Source organism: Melozone crissalis, unplaced genomic scaffold (genome assembly GCF_028551555.1).
Source record: "Melozone crissalis strain CALT ecotype California unplaced genomic scaffold, PUWL_Pcris_2 ptg000027l_1, whole genome shotgun sequence".
NCBI lineage: Eukaryota > Metazoa > Chordata > Aves > Passeriformes > Passerellidae > Melozone > Melozone crissalis.
In genome coordinates, this window is record NW_026535805.1 from 32843582 (window position 1) to 32865698 (window position 22117).

The following is a 22117-nucleotide window of genomic DNA, read 5'->3' on the forward strand; positions in this document are numbered from 1 at the left end:
TAGCATTTTCACACCAGGGACTGAAGTGAGGTTATTTAGGTGCTTTAATTTACATTAGTAGATACTGAGATAATTCAGGAAGTCTGGCTAGAGAGAATAGTGTGTCTGACACGAGGCCACTTTTGTATTCACCTTTGCTCTTGTCATCTTTGTTGCCGTAAGACTGAAAAGCTTTCTAATATGTGTGTTACCAGTTTGTGTTTTACTATGCTCATCTAGCTGTGTCAGTGGAAAGGAAAAATCACACAATCATACAGTACCTTGCTGATAATTTTGTTATACATCAATAACTTCAGTTTCAAACTGAATAATTAAATATTTATACTTTTATATTTTCTTTAGAGTGTTCATGTAGGAAGGAAGAGATATATTGATTGCTAATCAAATGCAATGCTTTATCAGTGAGGTACCAAAGTGACTCACTGCTCTATTTCTACAGCTGCAGATGCATAGAAAAAATCAGGAGGACAGTCATTTAGCACTTTCCTTGGATGAACATGATCACACAGTGGGGCTGGCTCAGAAGTGGGAAAAATTTTGTTGTGTGCCATGGTGCCATGTTATAATTGAGTGAAATGCAAGGGTGGGAGTGGGGATATCTTGTTGACGTTAAGCACTAGACTAACAAGTTGTAGATAGTCTGCAGCAGAAAGGGGACATGTTCTGGACTGAAGGTTAATACTTGCTTTTGAGTTTAGTTGTGGAGTCAGGGAATCCTGATTTTCCCCTCCCCAGCTTGATGCTTTTAAATTCTGGCTTCAGATGTTTTTAAAACCTCCTCTCCAAGCAGTTAGACCTTTGCTTGGAGAAATACATGCAGTATTGACAAAAGCACCATCAAATATTGTCAGATCAGCAGTGGAAAAGGAAACTGGGAATCTAATCTATAGCTGAACCTCTGGATTGCAGTCACTTCAAACCTCAGCAATTCTGTGATTTTGACTTTCTCTCTTTGAGTTTTTGGTGTGATTTTTCATCACTAGCCCTGACTCTAAAAAGCTTTCCCTCCAGGAAAGACTGGAATTAGGCTTTGAGTGCAACTGTGGCACCCAGGCAGCTGAAACCAAATATTGAGGAAGTGGGAAGTATGGAAGGAATCCTAAACAGGAGAGACACTTGGATATTTCTCTTTTTATTTTCTTTTTCCTTTATTCTCATGCATATTATAGTCACTTTCATTTATGAGTTGACCACCTTTTTAATAATGCAGTACTCCTATCTGACTGTGATAACATTATTCTCAGATAACAACAAAAAATGTTTAATGAAGAATTGCAAATTACAAGATGAATCCTCCCATAGAAACAAGTTCTTCAGACAAACCAGATACACAGAAACAAATTCTCCACATAAACCAGATACACTGTAATATAATGGGTACTGAACTAAGAAAGTTGCTCTTAGGACAAAGGTGTAATTGATTGTGTAAGATTTCCCTTTCTACTGCGTCCTTTTGTTTTCTTCAGTCACAGAGACAGCCTTGTCATATAATTCAGTGCATTTCAGTCCAGTCTGTGTCCATATTTCCTGGGAAATTTAGAGCTTGCAGGACAGAAATTTTTAAGCAAGAAAAAGAATAATGACCTCTTGTGAAAGAAACTCAGTTTTTGGATTTGATGTTTTTCCAAATACTTGTTCTTTATTTCACTGTTCTAATTAATGGTTATATGCTGGGCATGTTATGAATATGTACTCTGTTTCTGTCAGTGAAGATTCCAAGCTTTGCTTCTTATTACATCTCAGAAGACTTGACACAGTTGAGTTGCAGCAACCTTACTTGTGGTGGTTTTTTAATAGACTCGAGGATTGCTTTGAAACCAAAAAATAATCTTCCTAAGTGGCTCTAGAGGGAAGGCTTTTCTAGTTCCCATCATTTACCTATTGTACATGGCGAACAGCAGTTTCATTTAGGAAAGATTAGTTTATTCCCAGTGACTCCAGCTTGCATTTGTTTCTGGATTAGGTGTATTTCTTGCAGATGGGCAAATTCTTTAGGGTTTTTCTTCTGTAGGCTTTCAGTGAGGAGTCAGTCAGGAGTCTGTTTTATCGGTGAATGAGGTTTAATAAACCCTTGCTAAATCTGTTGTGTCAAGGCAATATTTTCTCTTTGTCTTTTCACAGATCCATTTATACAGCATTTGGGAGCTCTTCAGTAATAATAGTAGACAGCTCTCTTTGTGATTTCAGTTTTCACTTTGGATATATTTGGAACTGAAAGCTGGCTTAGAGTTCTGTGGTAAAACTCAGTTTGTGTAAGGACAAACTGTCTTTAGGTTGAGCATTAGCAACTGTTCTTTCCAAGATTGCTACCATAATGCTTTAAAGGTGCAAAGTGATTCTTTGAGTGCTGAGACTCATCTCATAGTTTTTATTCATTTATATTCTGTAGTAACTAATTAGATTGATAGGGCTCCAGCTATGGTGTCAGATTAGTCACTTGAGAAGGTCACTATTGAAAGTCTACAAGGAGTCTGAGTAAGTTTAGTAACTTTTTTTTTTTTTTTGGTTTAGTTTTCGTAGCAGTTATAGTTGACCTATTTTAGGGTCTGTATAACCAAGTTGTTACAGGTTCAGGGAGGCAGTCCCAATCTGGTGCAAATATTGAATGAAAGGGGACTGTACTTGACCAACCTAGCAAAACTTACAGTTAATTATTTCAGAAAACTTGTCAGGAACTTTGTTGCTGCTTGAGCAAGTCTTTGACCCTCCAAGACAGAGAACAATTTATGTATTTGAAAAATGTCTCCGAAGTGTTTGATCCAAAACGTTGACACAACACAGCTGTACAATCCCAGTCTCTGTGCATGATTATATTCTAAAGCATTTTATTGAATATTAATAATTGAGGTGATCACTCATAAGCTCTCACAGATACATGTCTTCTCATTATTTTAAGATTAATGTTTGTGAAATATATTTTCCACATACAATGTGGTTATGCTTAGTCGAATATAATTTGCAACTGTTCTGCTTTGTCGTGAACTGTAAAATCAAATGGAGGTGTGTTAGCATCTGCTCTGTTAAAGAGGGGATTCTGTAAAGATTTTCACAGTATCATGCAAATAAGATTTTTTTTAAGGTCAGTCCTGCTGAGAAGTGCTACATAGAGTTCTTAGTGCTTAGCCTTTTCATAAGTTAAATTTTTGTAATGTAGGCCAACTACAAATCCAGACCCTCTTGGGCTTGCTTGTCTCATTTTACTTCTTTGTGGTTATTTTTGAAAGTCATTTTATTCATGTGCTTAGTTATAAGTAACCAGGTTAATTCCAATGGATTGAATGACCGACCTTGTGGGCTTCAAGATAAGCTCATCCTTTCCTGAGTTAATTCGAACTATAGTAAGTGCCTAGTACTGTGATTGAAGAATTCCCCTGGTTCTTAGGTGGCTGGTCATTGTAGCCAAAACCAGGCTTGAATTAAATAGCAGAGCTTTCTCCTTAAGGAATCCAAAAGAATGATAATGGTAATGCCTGAATGTGGCCAAATGGATGCTGGAGGATAACTGCCTAAACCAGTCAGTAGTGAATGCAGTATCTCTATAATGAAACCTCTTTCCAGGATCCATGGCTTTTCCTCATTACCATTCTGTCCTTGAATTCTATCCCTGAACAATCTCTATGGGTTTCATCAGATGTGTAATTTCAAAAATCTAAGCAGAATGGTGGTCAGCTTAAAAGTTTTGCAGGATAGAAAAGTAGGCTTAGTTTCTTTCCTGAAGAAATTCTGGTGCAAAAATTTTAACTGTCTCAGAATTGTGAGGTTATGAAGGTGTTTTCAGATAGAGAACATGCTCATTCTGTCACATTGGAACTGTCACATTTGGTGTGGCATAATCAAAATCATTGGCATCAACCAAAAAGCAGCAAGTCCCTAGCTCTGTAAAGTGTAATTTCACACCTATCAAGTGTGGAAGTACAAGTTCTTATAGACTTTTTTTAGTCTGACACACATACCAAGAACCTGGAGTTCACTTAACCATTACGAAAATGAATTGCAAAGGCATTATATGGTCAGAACCCCAAATATAGAAACCATTTCACTTTGACACATGGCCTTTTAGTCTTTTGCCAGCTGCCAGACATTAATGCTTACTGGTGGTGACAGTGGCAAGTTCTGCCAGCCAAAGTGGCCACACAACAGTGGCATGAAAGTGTCACTTTCCATAGTTTTTGCATGCAATTGTACCTGTACTGCAGGTGTGCCACAGCTGTGCGCAGATGCACCCAGTTTACTCCTTCTTGCTTATCAGCCTCCCATGATTAGGGCCACTGCTACCATTGCTGTTAGCACCATGTGGTCCTGGGGGCAGCTGAGGGGAGAACTTGTGTCCCAATAAGCTGTTCTGACCCTGCCAGCCAGCTCCTTGTGTCCTGTACCCTGGAGCTCCTCACGTCTCTTGTAAGAGAGGAAAAAGAGAGAAACTGTATGCGATGTGGCAGTTGGTGATGCAACCACAAAACCAGCTTATCTGGCTTTTTAATAGCCTTTTCCTGGATGAGGGTCAGGATATGGTCTGGGATAGGGTAAAATCCTCTGGCAGGCCAGACAACCTGTGGGATACCACTTCCTAGGTTGTGTTGAGGCTAACTTCTTGCCAATTAATCTAGACTTGAAACAGTAATTTAAAATCAGCTGTTGTAATGTACAATGCCATACAGAGCGCTTCCCTGTTACAGCTTTGCATTATCTGAGAGCAAGGGAGTTATCTTCCCTCTCCCCTGCCCAAAAAATTCTGTTGTTGTCAAGAATAAATGTCAGAATTTTCCACCCAGGGGAGAATTTTCCACCAGTTCTTTTTTTCCTTGAGAGCTCTAGCTGTACTTACATCCATGTGTTGACATCCTTTTGAATCATTTTAGTAATTGGTGCATGAAACTTCATTTTTATTTGAGAACTGTTTAAACTATTTGTTGGTGTTTTCCAGTCCTTTTTCACTTTTGTTTTACTCAGATTTGCATAGTATAATTTGTAAAGTAATGCAGTGTACCTGAATAGTTTGTAACCTGTAAAGGAGGAAATGTCATCCAAGTACTGTTGTTCAACCTTTTTCTTTATTTTTCCCTGCCTTTAATTGTTAAAATTCTAAAGATAAAACCCCCTGTCAGAATGTTGACAAGTACTGTTAAGTATTTTTTAAACTTTGAATAATTTCTTTCCTTTCTACAACTGTACTACATAAGCAGAAGTTTCACTTGGTTTCATGGCACCATAAACAGTGTTCAGCAGCAGTTCTGTTTTAATCCAGTGAACTAAATGGGCATTTTCTTCTCTGAGCACTCAGCATGTCATTGCTGATGATGTGTGAGGTTCTCCTGTACCAGATATAGTCCTTATGTCTGAAGCCCTGGTGCATTCATAATGCTGAGCAGCATTTATGGGTTACTAATTCATAGTGGACACATTCTCCTCTCTCTCCTTAATTAAAATCTGCTGTTTGGTACAGTGACACATGGTGACAGAGTGTAAATGACTTCATTAATGTGCTTTGTTTCTCTTGCCCTTGTTTTCCTTCAAGGCCAAAGAGTGCGACATGAGCAGGTTACCAGTTATTCTGACAAATAGGGGGACGCCTCCTGTCCAAACTATTTTGCAGAAATACTGGATAATTTTAAATGTCAAACTACTGAATGAGGTAAAGGGCTGTCCTTCCTATCAGGGTTTTCCTCTGAGGGGCAGGATGTGAGAATCATCTGGCACACATTGCATCCAAGTTTACTAGCCTGCAAATAAAGTAAGTCAGGAAAGGCTTCTTTTACAATGCCACAAAGGGATTAGAGGTGGTTGCAAAATTGTTTTTTTTTTTAAATTGTAAAGTTTTGAACCTTTTCTGTCTTTCTTGGGGGTACTGCTTGCTTTCCTGTACACTCTGCTTATTTCATGTGCCTCCATATGAAATAAGCTCTTCAGTGTGAGAATTGCTTTCTACTACAGATATGTACCAAGCACTTAAGGAACCTGGCTAGCAATGATTGGCAGCCTTACAATCTAAAAACATTCCCACTTTCTTCCTCTTCAAGAGGTCACAGAATGGTTTGGGTTGTAAGGAACCCTAAAGTTCAGCTAGTTCTAATGCTCCTGCCATGGACAGGGCCACATTCCACTAGACCAGGTTGTTCAAATCCCCATCCAACCATTGAAGTATGGAATCACACAGAAACACAGAACAGGCAAAGTTGTAAGGGACCACAGTGGTTATCTGGTCCAATCTCTCTGCTCAAGCAGGGTAATCCTAGAGCACATAGCACAGGATGGATAGACATTGTGATGTCACTTTAATTACATTGCACTTCATTTTGTTTCCTGTACATTTTGTTTCAATTGACATATCAGAAGCAGAGTTTTTGGTTTTCTTTCTACTTGTTGTGGAAACCACCATGTGCATACTCTTATACTACATTTGGGACTGTATCCTGGGACTCCAGGGAGTAGGAATTATATTTCTTTTTCCATGATGGTCAGAGCTTCAACAGTAATTAAAATAAATACTTTCATTGTGGATAAGCCATTTATGGAAATGTGATCTCATTGGGCATTTGCAAGATAATGCAAGCCAATTAAAAAATCCTGGAAGCTGTGTGACTTTGAAACTGTCTCTACAGTCATATAAGTTCCTTCTTCAAAAAAAAAAAAAAAAGAAACAAAATGTGGTTTAGAATCCATACCAATCAGTAAAAGCTGGTTTTCAATTTTGTTTTTTACTGGAATTGCTTTCTAGTTATTAGGAACTGCTTTGTAGTTTTGTTTTTGCTTTCCATACCAGTGGTTGCAAAAACAACAGGTTATTGCCCAAGAAAGCCTTAATCTTTCTTTTCTTTAATTTTTTTAAATACAGATTGTTTGAGTTAGTATCATGAGTAGTTAAGCAGTCTGTGGGGGTATCCTGTTTGGAGACTCAGTGTTTTCAGTGGATTGGAATTATTAAGTTTGGTTTTGTTTGGTTGTTTTTAGTTCCCTTTTTCATCCAGTAACTTAAAAGAGAAGCCTGCTGTCTTCCTGTTTGTTCCACATAAAAAGGAAAGCGTGCAAGTTAAGTGTTTGGATCATTGCCATGACTGTAAATGAGTCCTGCAGCAGTGCTGATGGAAATCATAGCTGGGAGCAGTCTTGTGTATTGGTCAGAGACATGTTTCAGAACTTACAAATGATTTGTGGTAGCAGTGGAGTAAGCCAAGAACATACTGGCTGATTGCTTGTGCTTCTGTCATTTGGTTGCATCAGGTTGGATGCCCTTTCTCTAGCTAGTGAGTTCCTAGGTCTCATTTTTTACAAAGAATAGCAGTCAAAACTTAGCAGTCTTTTTGCTGAAATTCTCTTTTGCTTCATAGCAAAGTTTTGATCATCACTTCCTCACTGAGCTTGATCTCTGATGTTTCTATCATTCACATGTTACATGCAGGTTTTTGGCATTTGTGACAGAAAGGAATATATATATATGTATATGTATATATGTATATTTGTGTGTGTATATACATATGCACTAACTTTTCACAATTCAGCTCTATAAAAGATGGAAATTTAAAAAAAAACTAAAAACAACAACAAAAAGTATAAATGCACAAAAAAAAAGGAGGGAAGAAAGAGGTTTTGAAGGGCAAAGGCTTAAAAGATCGCCTGAACTGATGTGTCCTTCCATAAATTGTAGTGTATTGGTACCCAGGTTTTGATCTGTGGCAAACATTAGATAGTAACACATACTACAAAGCCAAGATGGGACAAGTGAGCAGAAAATCACATGAAGTAAATAAGGGTTTACAAGTAGGGAAAATCAGGACACACAAACCACTGAATAGGATTAGTCATGGATGTCCATCGTGGTTCTTAGTGTGATAAGAAGAGATTTGTCAGTGGGAAGTAACACTTGTCTCTGTGTGTTTAGAAGCTGAGTTCTACACCTGTGTCTTACACAGCAGTATCTGGAGGATACAAATCAGTTTTTCCTTGAGTACTGAATATATATTTTTAGCCAGCTGCTGAGCTCTCACAGCTATTAGAAGTGTCAATACAATTTCAGTGTAATTAATAGCTGAGAAAGTGAGGCCCCACAGCTGACTGTGAGGTTGGGCAGTAGTTAAGAATCTAGTTAGTGCTAAACAAAATTTTTTAGCTTCAAAGCTTTACATTTTTCACATATGGACCGAGCAGCAGATGGAAATAACAGCCCTTATAACTTATGTTATTATTAGCCAAATGAGATTGACAGTTTTTATAATTGACTGTTTACCTTTCTGTTGTTCTATAGAATTTGCTCTGGGGACAGGAAGAAAGGTACCACAATTCATTTTCACTGGCACTTGTGCATGTGCTAGTAAATGTTATGGATTACAGAGAAATTTGTGGAGTTTTCTTCCTGTATATACAAAGAAATACAAAGAAATACTTTGTATTTCTTCCTGTCAAGAAATACAAAGTACAGCATTCTTAATTATTTGTAGTTAGAATTAGATTGCTTTCTCTGGCAAGTTCAAGTGCTATGTAGCTTGTATCTCTCCTTGTAATATTGAGGTGGGCTGTATAACACTTTTAAGAAATTCCATTTTGTCCATTTCAAATAAAAGAGAAACCATGAAGAAGAGATTTGGCTCAGAAACTTTGCTCCCAAGATAAATGCTAAATATCTAAAAAAGAGTTTCTAGTGCAGGACTATTGTAATTCATAAGAGTAGTGTGCCCTTTTCGGTTGTAAATACCTCTAGTATTTATCCACATTATTCAGCTTCTATTTATGAAGGACTGAGAGTCAAATCAAGATATCATATACAGAAAACTGTAAAATTGCCATTACACAATGGTTTACTTGGAACACTTTTTGTAGTAAAATCACCTTCTATAAGAAGAGGATCAAGCTCCTTATTGGCATTTTATTTACAAAACAAAAATGCAAACAAGCAAACAGAAAACCCGACAACCTTAGAGTAAGGTGTGACATTCTGTAGTGAAATACAGGTTTTCTGCTAAGAAAAACACTTGTAAAGGTGCAGTGCATTTCAGTGTATAATAACTTTTCAGTATGACTCTCAAAATGCTAAACAGCTTACTTATGTCCTCCTTCAGGAAAATGTCACACTCACCTGTGGACAGACTCTTCTGTACTTTGCTTCTAGTTAACAGCCATTAATGTTGACTTATCTGATGCCCCAAACTTCCTTGTGAAGCAGAGAACAGCAGTTCTGAGTAGGCCTGAGAAGCTGTAGGGACCAATACATTAATGTTAATGTGATTTGATATTTGCTGCTACACTTATCCCAAGAAACTTACACTATTTCAGAACAAGCCAAACATAAATTCTGGTGCTGGAGGGGTTTTATGCTTTGAAGGAGAGAGAACAGTAGCTGAGATTCTGTCTTCTGTGGGGCAGGAGAGATTGGAAAGGAAGACAGGAGAGAGGGAAGAAATCTCCAGACACAAAAGGCATCAGACAACACAGCATCTCTCGCTGCATTGCCTCACTCACCCATTTATCCTGGTGGTTCACATCACATTCTTACTCCCCTTCTCTTCCTAGCAAGATGTTGAATTGGTCTTTTAGTGTCTTATTCTTCCCGCTGAATTCAGGACAGAAAAAGCCTCCCTTCATGAACTGGGGCTTAGCTACTCATTATCTGGTGACTATAATACACTTAGTGCAAATATCCTGTGCTGGGAATTCCTCAGGCAGTAATTAATGGATTTTTTCACATAATACTTATCTGTCTGTGCCACTTAAGTAATAACTTGCATTGTATTTTTCTTTTCTCTTTTGTTATACTGATAGAAGTGAATGGAAGGACTGATTATAAATCATGCAAAGCTTGTGGTTAAAATATGAATAGGGGTCCAAGGCCAGAGTTGATCACTGGATTGTCTTCCTTTTGGTGGTCATATGTAGGAGACAGCAATAAGTAATCCATTGGGTGGTGCCTCTGGGGCCAACAGATGCAGCTTCTCAGGAGGATCTCCTCTATCCCAATAACACATGGTGCTAAGAAGCTTCTGATGCTGTTTCTCCAAGTTGGGAGGAGTTTTGGCTAGGAGCACAAGGGTGGGAAGGAGAGTCAATAATGGCTGAAACTTAATTTTTTTTCATTTCCTCTCTTTTGATGCAAGGTCTTGCTCTGTATAACATATACCTCCACCTTTGAGCTGAATGGGAGTTCAGTGTTGAAGATTGCTGAGGTAAGTGCCTCTGTTATACCACTGCTTGTGTCACTTGAACTTTCCCTACTACCTTGAGTGTGCCTTCCATGTGTAGCCTGAAACTGAACCAGTCTAAAACAAGTCTACCATCATTAGGACTGGTATTACCTTATGTGTAGTGTGAAGAAATAGTTGCAAGTTGGGCACGTTTGGGCTTGCATGGGAAGGCAGTCTTGGAAGTTGACTGATAATTGTTTATTACAACATTACACATTTGCTACTTCTCATATTTATTTTGCTTTTGCAATAGAAAAATTTTCTTGAGTTCTTCATGAAACAGCACTGCACTGATTTCCTACTGGCTGCAACTCTAACACTAATGGAGTTTCCTGAAGAGAAGTTTATAAGCCATAGCATGCCATGTTAGCATAAGTACCTCACTGTTCCTTGTGTGTATCTCTGTCCTGACACATCCAAGTAAAATATTTATAATGCCCCTTGATCCATTGGGTTCGTAGTCACTCTACTCCCTTTATTCCATTAGATTTTAGTATTAATTAAATTGTAAAGGAGCTTTGGTTGTAGAAAAACATACTTGCAGGCATATTACCTGAGCCTCTGTAGGTGAGTGATATTTTTAGTAGTGTGTTGCAAGCTATGGGCTGTTTGTTCAGCTTAGAGAAAATGTACAGGAGCACTTAATCCTCCTGTGCAAACCACACTGCTGTGTGCAGAATCTGTTATAAAAGTACATTGTTAACGTGCTATGGGCAGAGCTAGTGTCCATGAAGGAATGTAAATGTTACCTACATGTCCTGCACTCCCAAGTGTCTGTAGGCATCTAGAGATGTGTTACTTCTCAGTTTTTGTTATTTGGAGTGGAGTTTTTTTGTAAAAACAAAAATCCCATGTGAAAATAGCTTACTTTAGCTGGAAGTTACAGTATGTTCTGAGTTCAAGAATAAAACTGACCTTGCCTTATCTTATCAGAAGCTGAGAAAGGAGTTGTAGGGATAACAGGAAACCAAAGAAAATTAGTTCCATTTTGCAGAAGAAAAAAGGGCTTTAAAAGGCAAGGATACAACATAAATAGTTCATGTATATAACATATACCAGATGAAAAAGATAGTAATCATTCTAGATTAGCACAGCTTAGATTTTGGTTTCTCTTGTGCTAGGTGAGACCATAAGGTGTGGCTATTTTTGGAGGTCTTTGTAAGCCCCATCTGTAGATGCTGCAGCAGGGATGAATTGAATTGCTACTTAAACAATTGCTACTTAACAAGCCACAGTTTTTAAATTCCTACTAAACCCTCTTTATGTCAGTGTCACACACTGGAAAAAAATACAGATAATTTCCCCTGCTGCAGTTTTTCTCACATTTCTCACAGACTTCCTAACATGCAAGGCAAAAGCTGATGAATTCAGCTTAGTGCATCTCTTGGCTGTAGGTAAAGAGCTTGAGACTAAACAAAGTGCTTGCTGGCAAAAGCATTTAATAACTCTGAGCCCTTCAGTTTTCAGTCTTTAAGAGCTCTACCTGAGACTGGGGGGAAATGGTCAATCAGTGATGGTCCGTGTGCTATAAACTGTAGAAATAATCAGAAATAATATTTTCTGTTCTCTCTGTAAAGAGGGTTGTTATTCATCAAAAGCATTCTGAAAATTGGCAGTTGTCTTTCACAGATTGATGTGAAACTCTGCTAGTTTTGGTAGTTGCATTTCAGTTTATTCTCAGAAGGCCAATCTGGTTTTTAAAAAGCTTTGCTAGTGTACTGATACAAATTAGGACAATGCTAGTTCTTTTCTTTTATGGTGAACAAGACTCTAATGCAAGATGAGATGTGTCAGCAAAGCAAGCAAAACTCATTTCCTTCAATGAATTGGAACAATACAGAGTGTGCTTGCCTCTATTTGGAGTGTTTAGATTTACAGCTATTTTCTCCACACTTCTTGAGAAAATACTGCCTCAGGTTTTCTTAAATAGCCTAAGTCTCTCTAAATAGCAAATCCTACCCGGCACATACATGTTTCCACAAGTTCCTCCACATGCTTTAGGTAAGGCAAAGATTTTAATAGCTGGCATCACTATGCCTTTGTATCTGAATTAGCCAACACATAAGCAGTAGGAAACAGAAAATAATATCTCAGTTCAGCATTTGGTTAACCTTCTGACTTGCTCTAAGGGAAAGGTGGCAAAGAGGAGCTTTCTGTTCCAGTGCCCATATTATTTAACGTTTCTTTCCAAATCAGTCCCTTAGTTTTCCTAGCCTGCACTCTGTAGCTAGTAGAACCACTCCAGGATTGGAAAGGTGCTGCCTTCATTACTAGTGGAACACCTGAGGACTGTCTCTGACAAACAAAGCTACAGTCTGACCATTTTGCACTGTCTGATCATTTGCAATTCATGTGTACAAAACAATGGCACTCAAAATCATTCTGAACCTTATCAGCTTCAAATTAAGAAAGCATCCAATATTAAGACTACTATAATTTCTGCCCCAAGTATTAATAATATTGAAAAGAGATTAGTAGTATGAAAAATGGATTAAATCTTGTTCTGTGCACCTTCCCATGCTTGCCTAGACACCTGCAGGAAAATGTAGTTGATGCTGTTTCATGGTTTTTTGTGTGTGTTTGTTGTTCCAGTGTGCCTTCTGGAGGTTTATTTTGTGTAACTGTGTTGTGTTCCATTAGCTAACCCTTCTGTGTTTTGCTCTTAGTTGTGTTTTGCATGCCATAGAGCTGGAAGTCCCCGAATGCATGAAATGATCAAAATGTCCATTGCACACCTCTTTGGAGCCCTGAGCTCTTGCATTTTCACTGCTGCTTCTTCATCAGTGGCTTTTCAAAAGGTACCTTGCCCAGCCATTTAGAACACAGGCCTTCTGTAAGATTGTAACTCAAGTATTGTTTGCTTATTAGCTCGCATGGGGAGGGGAGAGAAGGAGGAGATACCAACCATGCTCTTTTCAGAAAGTCAGCCTACCTCTAAGAATAGTACTTCATTAATCAATTCAGGTACTCTAGAAGAAGTCTTACAGCTCAAAAAGAATGATCTCAGCAGCACTGGAATGGTTTTGCCTCTGTGAAGGGCTGTATGTGGTTAACAAGCTTTTAGGGTTATTTTGTCCACTGAGGTTCAAGGGATAGCTGAATGATGAGCAGAATTGGTCCAGGCCAACTTACAAGAACATCTTCAACACTGACCTATTGACAGCTTGGTTTCATTTCAATAGGAGTTAGAAACAATCAAGAGTCTTGTTTGTGTGCCTATGTCAATACTGATCAGAGTCTGTAATCAGATCACTTTAATTTTTCCTTCTTAAAAACTCATCCTCATTAGGGAACTATAAAAGTGACTTTACATCATATAATATCCTTCTCATTCAAAAATGTACACCAGATGCAGTTTTGTGTACTCCTTATGCATATAGTTCATACTACACATTTATATTTTTAAGAATTAATATTTTAAATAATTTTTCACCTCTAGTTCCATTTATATTTACAGTTCTTACTTGCTATATATCTAAATAATGGCAGAATAAAACTGTTAAAACTGAAAAATATATAAGTATGTGAACAGTCATTTACTTTTTGTTTTGCTTGTTACGATTTGGAAGATTCTTGTGGTCATTGTGAACAATAAAGCTTAGTGCAGGACAAAGGACCAAAACTGCTTCTTCAAGAAGACTATATTGTACAGTTCTGTCACAAATCTGCTCAGCTCCATCAAAATTTTTATCTACTTAGTAGTTACTGTGCAATGTGGTTGCACTGTCTACTCCAGTTACTGAAGGTCTTACAGAGACCCAGCACCTCCCACAAAATACCTGATGAAGGACAGAAACTGCACTTTGCAGTGTGCTGTCCCCAGGATCCTAGCTGTGTAACACTTTAGCAGCCTCTTGTGCAGGATCACCTGGGGCAAAAGTCAAGCATGACTCTGGGCACAGCACATTGCCAGAAACCTGTCAGCAGCTGGGCTTGGACTTGGGAACTGGATGATCCATCAGCGTTCTTCTATTGCTGCGTTGGTTCCCATGGGATCTCTGAGAAGAGGAGCCCTCTGCTGGATTGCCAGTTATTAAAAGGCAGTTGTTTGTGCTATTTATGGTAAAATGCTGCTGTATTTTCTGTGTTAAGAAAGGCCTTAAAAGTTTTCACATGTGATACAGTACGTAACGATTATCGTAGAATAAGTGGCAAATACCTTTACACCAGAAGCAACAAGCTTGAATTGAAGGATATTCACAGGATATTGCAGACATAGTCTTGCAGCAAGGTAGTTACAATAAGTATCAAGATATGAATAATCAAAGCCTCATTCAATGAGCTCTGTACAAAGTGAGACAAGTACCAAAATCACTTGGATTTGACAGGAGACTTTGCCAGTTTTGCCCTGCCATTCCTGCAGCTGTGTGACTGATGAATTACTTGGCTTTCCAACCAAGACTGCTAAAAACTTCTAATGTGCTAAATAGTAAGGAAGGCTGACTATCTGCATGTGAGAGACCTTGGTATCCTCCTAAACTGTGTTCCTGGTAAGGGGGAGTTGATCTCTTTGTGCTGCTGTCTTGTTTCCTCATCAGGTTTGCATTGAGACATATGTATCTAGCTGTCACCAGCGGAGCATTAACACCGCTGTGCGGGCAACCCTCAGCCAAATGTTGAGTGACTTGACTTTACAGTTACGACAAAAGCAAGAAAACATGGTGAGCCTTCTGGCATCAACAAATGGTTCCATGTCCATGGTTGCATACCATTTTGTTCTCATTCATCTGAATGCCTTATGGCTTTTATTTGACACTTCCTCAGTTAATCCTGTTTAAAAGTTTTTTGAGCTCTGACTATGCCTGCCTAAGAGCTTTCACATTGTCAACTTTAGTTGGCTGGTTTGTTTTTTTTTCTTTGCATTAAATAAAAGACACTTTGTTCTGATGTCAGGCTGCCTCAGCTTTTTCCATTCTTTTATTTTGTTTTCTTGTTTTTCTAAGGTGCATTGAAATCCTTCTGCCAAAAATTTTTGCATGACAAATATTTACATAGTAAAAAAACAGATTTTCAACCAAGGAAAGTGTAATTGAGATTTTTCTTCTACTTTTTTTAATAGAAGGTAGTTTTAACTTATGATTTTTTTTTCTTTGTTATAAAAAAATTTTTTTTAAATTTATTTCATTATTAAAACCCATGAGAGCTGTTTGAATGACATCCCAGCACATTTTCAACTGTAGATGTTCTGGGTACTTGTGGAATTACACTGACGTCTTACGTTGTTTGTACTGTTTTGTATAATACCATATTGTCAAAGAAGCATTATTTGTAAAAGTCAGTTTCTATTTATTAGGAAAATTTAAGGACTCTAGTTGTACAGCTTGTTTTCCTTGCATCTGTTTTGGGTTAAGATGATCACTTCTATTTTGGATTAGTAGACTAGATTGTTTTTGTCCTGCTGAGCAGCTGCAAAAATAATAATGCAGTTTAAGTAAACTTGTCTTCTGTTGGTGCTAAGTAAGTTCATTTTACTAACTAAAGCATTTACTAAAAAACCCCAAACAAACAGAAACATTTTGGGTCTACAAATTCAATTTTGTTAGTTCTTTTCTTAGCTGCAGAGTATATAAAAGCATATGAGAAGTGTATTTAGTTCCTGACATTTTGTTATTGATGCTTGAGAGTATTTGGCTTGACCCTGTTGTGCATGATAGGAAGAATCCTATACCACAGCTGAACCAAGTGATGTATGAGGTCATTTCCATTTCCTCACTGCCATTAATTTTGTTGGTATTGTAATATTAACACTGTCGATGTTCTAAACTCTGTAATACTCAATTGATTTTGGTTTCTAAGTAGTTTGTGAAGTCTAAACTTTGCTTTTCTCTCGGTTATTTTCAATGTAATTTATATGCCTAATTATTACTGAGTTGTTCTAGGTTTAGGAAATCCCTTAAGGACTTACAAAATTTTCACCTAAATGAGATGCAATTTCCTTTAATCTAAATAACTGTTAAAACAGATATTAAGGAATTTTTAAAACTATTTTGCAAAAAGTTCAGTTAAAAACCCTAACAAAAAACCCCAAACAGATAGAGGACAATTTAAGAACTGAATTTAAGAAAGAATTGAATTTAAGAAACTTCTGCTGTTAAAGTATTGCTTCTATAATGTTCTTCTGTCCCTTGTACCAATTACACCACCTTTGTCTTTCCTCAACAGATAGTTGAAAACCCTGACAACTTGCAGAAATTCAAGAGTCAAGGTATTTGTAAAACTTTTTTAGTGACTCCTTCCAATCCAGCTTTTTTATTCCTAACTTTCTTTTTATCACCACAGTGCTGTTTGATGTCATGGGAGTTGCACCCTCAGGATTTTGTAACTTCTCTATAGTTTGGTGCTTTCTTGGTTACCTGTGGTAAGAACTGAGATAGCCCTGTCAGCTCCTGATATTTCCATTTGTGTCTTCATTTGGATCATGGTAACAGCATTGCGCTCAACATAGTAATAAATTATTGTTTCAAGGTGCTAACAGGTGTAATTAAGGAGTTTCAGTGGTCTGAAAAAAGTTTTAGTAAGTGCCTTTACTTCCTGAAATGAAATAGATTTGCAGAGTAGAATGTGGAATCTGAAAACAATCGTTACTCTATTTCAGGCCAAAGACATTGTTTATATAATGACTACTTGCCAGGTGATTATTTTACAAGAGAATGTTTTTCTGTTCCCTTTGTGGCTTAACTTTCAGCATCTTCTAGTAGGAAAAATAGTCTCTGGTTTTGACCTTCACTCAGGATTTTGGTAGAACTTGTGTGAATGGAGGCTAAAATCTTTGAAGAGCCACAAGCATTCTTTGATAAGATCAGAAGTTGGTCAGACATCAGAAAATGTGTAAGCGAGAGAAACTGCAGGGAGAGATACTGCAGAAATTGGCTGCCATGTAGAAAACTGGGGCCAGTCCTTTTTATTATTTAATTATATACTTATTTTATTATCTGAATTTAATTTCAGCTAACCTTCTGTAAATGCATGTAAGCAATTAGTGCTCTCTCTGGGTTTCATACTGCTGCTTCTGCATGTTGTGGCGATCACTTTCCTATCTAGCACTTTTCCTACTCCATCTTATCTATGAATTTGGGTAGCCCTGCTCCTTGTTTAGAAGCTCTGACTAGCTCTGAGAACCCATGCAGTTAATTGATGTTGTTTTCCAGCTGTTCATATGTAATGCCTCTGATATTTGTCCTTTTTGGAGGTGCTTCAACTGAGTCTCTTTGTGATGATGTTGTATCTGTCCTCACTGTACTCTGTGAGAAGCTCCAGGCTGTCATAAAGTGAGTTATTTAAGTTTATAATTTTATTTATTACCTGGAGGTTGAGAGTTTCACTGATGCATGTGATTGTGCTGTTGAAGTTCTGGAATTATGGAGCAAAGCTGTGCTTAAATGAGGTGTTTGCTAGAGAAAGTATTGTTCATGATGCATTAATTTAATCCTTGCTTGAAATGAGGAGCTAATTAGCCTTCTTCGTGCATTGTTCAGCTTTACAGAGCTTCCAGTAAATCTAATCTGTAGGTAACTTCCATACAACAGCAAAATACTAATACAAAATACTAATAATACTAATTTCTTTTCTAGCTGGAAGAACCATCATAGAGAGAATAACAATTACAAGAGCCATGGAGAGACCTAACAGATATTATACTCAGAATTAATAAATCGGTCCTTCTTAGACAGGCTTTATCCAATTGCAGTAATTTGTGTTATCAAAGAATTCCTCCGATTTAGGAATATCATACACTCTACCTACTTGAAAATGTATGATCTTAACTTCTAAAATGTGGTTGTTATGGACAGGAAGTATGTTATATGCTGTGCAATTTTCAGAAACTACCAGAGGCAAAGATAGCACAGGCATCTATGTGCAGTTCTTTTGCAGACTTTCTTCCCATAAGTCTCTCTAATAACAGCAGGATTACAGAGGAATGCCTTACTTAGCATTATTTAATCAGTGTCAGCATCTGGGAAAATAAAATCAAGAGTGCAGAGATGCCCTGTGCATTCTCATGCAAGTGTCAACTCTAAGGGGATGATCATCTGCATTAAGACACATTGTAAGAAAAGCTGTTGGGAAAGAAGGCATCTGTACCTGGAATGCATGTATCTTTCCAGATAGGTGTAGGCTGTTGTGAGGAAAAATCTATCACCTTTAAAATATATAAGAGGCCAGCAGTTTTCAACCCTCTATACCACAGAGTTAAAAATCCAGCTTTGAGCCTCAGGATTCAGGGTTTTCTCTATGGCATGTGAAACAGGTATTGTTGTACTTGGATACAAATTCATGTATGTGAACATGAAAAGGAACTCAGGCAGTGACAGAAAACCAGATGTTTCTCACTCCTTAATTTCAATTCAGATAAATCCATTCTTTACAGCTTTCTTGACCTACAGTCATATCAGAAAGTGCGTTCCTCCAGCTCTCATCTCTGACCGAAAGAGAGTTATTAAATCCTGGTTTTCTTAGGAGTGAAAACCATATTGTGGGTACACTTGCCATGGAGTGCTCCTTTAGTAAGGTGACCTCAGCCTTGCTTGTCTCCTGGATCCCACAGCTGATGTTATGAGTAGGGGCAGGCACGGTGCATGTTACAAGTGTACCAGTTCCAGTTGTCCACAGGTTCTTTAATATTCCTTCTCATGAAGCTTTCTTTGAGTTTATGGTTCTGACAGAGTTACTGGTAAGGCCCTGAAAGGTAGCCGTGTTACTGTGTGACTTTCTGCTTGGAGATATTAACTTTTGACCGTTGTGGCTGTCACCAAGAAGAAAAAATAACCAGAACAGAATAGCCTAAACATGCTTCAGATTGCCTGAAGAAACTATCCAATAGTCCAAAATGTTCTATTTTCTCCTTTTCCTCTGTTTAAGATTCCTTCTCAAGATTTTAGATTGAATTTGAGTAGTTATTTGGGTTTTATTCTTCCTATTTTTTCACCTTTTTTTTTTAATGCAGTAGATCACTGCATGCAATCAGTGCAAAATAAGTGGGATGATGCAGGTGATCACGCCATTGTAAATTGACAGAAAGAAGTAAAATAAATCACTGCTGTAAATTATGGTATAATTTTCAAGTGAACTAATGTGGTTATTTTAGAAAATTAAGTAGTCTGTTTTAATATGATGTGAATGGCATCTTTTCTTTGCCAGTGACAATCGTCAACTTCAGCTTCTTTACTTGGAGTGTATCCTCTCCATGCTGAACAGCTCCTCCCCCAGCATGCACCAGCACAAAGGATTCACTGATCTAATATGGTGAGTACATCTGAAGACTAATGCAAATACTCAGTTTGTAAATGTAAAAGGACCCATTCCTCCCAGCCTTGCAAAAAAACCTGTAAAAAGTCTCCAGGTGTGAGCAGAGCTTGCAGTTAACCTACTATCAGTTCTTTCTGTGCCTCATATAAAATTGGTTAGGACTGCCTGCTCAGCTGCCACATTAAATCCTGGTAGTGAATTATCACTGTAATGAGGTCTAATGGATTTAGCCAGAACAGAAAACCTCTTATGCTTTCTGCAATAGTTTGGATTTGTGTGTGGCATTGAACACAGAGATGCTCTGCTTGTTGTAGGAGAGTACTGTTGAGATTCTTAATGTTCTGATACAATAACAAAGGAAGATAAGCAAAATTAATGTCAAATGTGTGCCGGTGACCAGAAATGCTTATTATGACCTGCATTGTTGTGTAAAGTTTGAGGCCGAATAGTCTTAATGTTGCTTCTATTTTATCAAGAATTTCTCCTTTTAAGTGCACTTTACCAGGAAGGCTTGATATCTTTGGTGTTCGTATCTACATCTAAATTGATACCATCACATCAAAGCACCTGAAATAATCCTGCTTTCCTTGTGATTGAAATAGTGGGGTTTTTATAGCCTGTGGATAATTGAGTCATATTAATAAAGCAAGAATGTAACTAATATGCAGTTCCTTGCAGTCTGTGCCCATCTTTTGACCTTGTCAGGTGATTTTATTAAGGAATGATATATGTGACTGTTAATGACAAGTGTGGTTTTTGTGTTTTTACCCTGTAATTTTTGAAACTGAAGTGATTGACTTGGGCCCAGTTCTAAAGGTGGAACATGTAGAGGCACCCATAACTCCCCTGCTGTCCCAGGAACATCAGTGGCTGCCTAACTGAGAGGTGTTCAGACTGGTAACACTTGGCAGTGTGACACAAGGACCCAGTGCTGAGGCCTCTTGGAGGTCTAACATAAGAGCAGAACTCTCTGTCCCATGGCAGATTCACTTCAGAAGTTTCTGCCTTTGAATTTCACCCAGCCCTTTTTTTCTGCTCATGTGACAGACTGTGGGGCCATCCTGTGAGCAAGGTCACTGAAATTATCTCAGTTAAAAGAAAAAAACTTCCTGTTTTATTTTCAATTTACATCCTTTTGGTGATCCAGTTTATGCTGCAAATCTACAGGTGTTTGTGTCTGTAGCTGTGTACCATGAGGGCAAGCCATCAGGGTGGGACTTCATAACCTGCGCTGCTGCCAAGGAATGAACATGCATACCTCAGCTACCTGCTTAAGTGGGGGAAAAAAAACCCTAAAACACTAGGTAGATATGAAACAGTTTAAACTGCAAACATAATTTTGAACATTTTGTATGCACTAATACATTACCTGTCTGGTGAGGTTGTGATGCAAACTGGTAGCTGTCCTTATTCTTTAAGGAGCTGTTGCCTACATGCACACAGCTTTCACTCTGACAGACAGTTTGTAATCAGTTCCCAAAGAAGATAAAGAAGGGAGCAGATAGGGAAGATTTAGCTCTGTGTGTTGACAGTGTTCTCCATAGTTTGATACAGAAACACTTTGACAGGATTAAGATATGTGGGGAATATATTGTTGTTGCAACCTGTGATTATGCCTGCTTTGAGACAGGCATATTTCTTAAGCAGTAAATTGTTATGTTTTGAAATTTACTTCATTGGAGAAATAAATGGAATAAACAGATTTAAATTATCTGATTTCCTATTAAAAGCTGGTTTTCTTTCCATGACTTGGGAAGCTGAGCTGTTTCAGATATCTTGTTAAGAGAAGCAATGAAAATTCTAGACTGCATAAAACCTTGAGAAAATAAAATGTAGTTACCTCTGAGGATGTGTTTTATGAATTGTTACTTGAAATTGGGTGCTTGCTCTAGGTACTTGCTTGAACCTCTGAGACGTGGGTGAAAACCAGATTTGGGACTCATTCTCATGCAGCACTTGACTTCTTAAATTAAGGTCTTGCAGACTGAAGTAAAATGTCAAGTGTGTGAGTGCAAAGCTGAAATAGCAGCTAATGGAGCAAAGTGCTGAGCTGGCTTTGGTTCCACAGAGGAGTGATCTGCTGGTGTTGAATCACTTAACATGAGTGTGAGACAGTTGAAGGAAGGATGGGTATTTACTGTATAGTGACATATATGTAGTATAGTGTAGACTGTGAGTTATTGTACAGGGCTTTCATTGTGTTCTCAAAAGACAGCCAAACAGATGCTCACAACTAAGGGTGCTTACTAAAATAATGCATGTGCAGTTCCGCGATGGAACATCCACCCTTCTAGTTAACATAGATTAGTTCTTGTTTAGTCAGGTTTTTTTAAAGCTCCCAAGGTGAATTGAAAAAGAGACACTGAGCAGTGAAAGTCTAGAATTTCTACTTTGTGATGGGCTGCAGCTGGTGAAAGAGGCAGGCATGCTATCCTGCAAAGGGACAGCACTGTGGAGCAATATGAACTTGCAAAATCACTGCTATGTTTCTACAGCACACAGAGATCTTTCCATATGGACTAGCATGCTGATGATTGAGAGATGAAAAAAGCCTGGCATAATTTGTTTTTCTATCTAACCACTGCTGTTTGACTGATCATTAAAACAAGAGTATGTATCTCATTTAACCATGGGCTATTTTCAATCTGTTCTTGTAAGAATATTTTTTTTCTAGTTACCATCTGCTGCTTTTCTCTTTCTCA

General features: G+C 37.9%; 1 protein-coding gene across 2 annotated transcripts in view; it reads left to right on the forward strand.

Annotated features, from left to right (window-relative positions):
• Window positions 1–22117, forward strand: part of ARFGEF3 (ARFGEF family member 3) — a 91325-nt gene that overhangs the window by 20218 nt on the left and 48990 nt on the right. For both annotated transcript variants that reach the window (XM_054280642.1, XM_054280643.1), the window contains exons 5-9: window positions 10083–10151; window positions 14708–14830; window positions 16332–16374; window positions 17359–17437; window positions 19308–19412. In XM_054280642.1, coding sequence (XP_054136617.1) covers window positions 10083–10151; window positions 14708–14830; window positions 16332–16374; window positions 17359–17437; window positions 19308–19412 — 419 coding nt within the window. The remainder of the gene's footprint in view (window positions 1–10082; window positions 10152–14707; window positions 14831–16331; window positions 16375–17358; window positions 17438–19307; window positions 19413–22117) is intronic.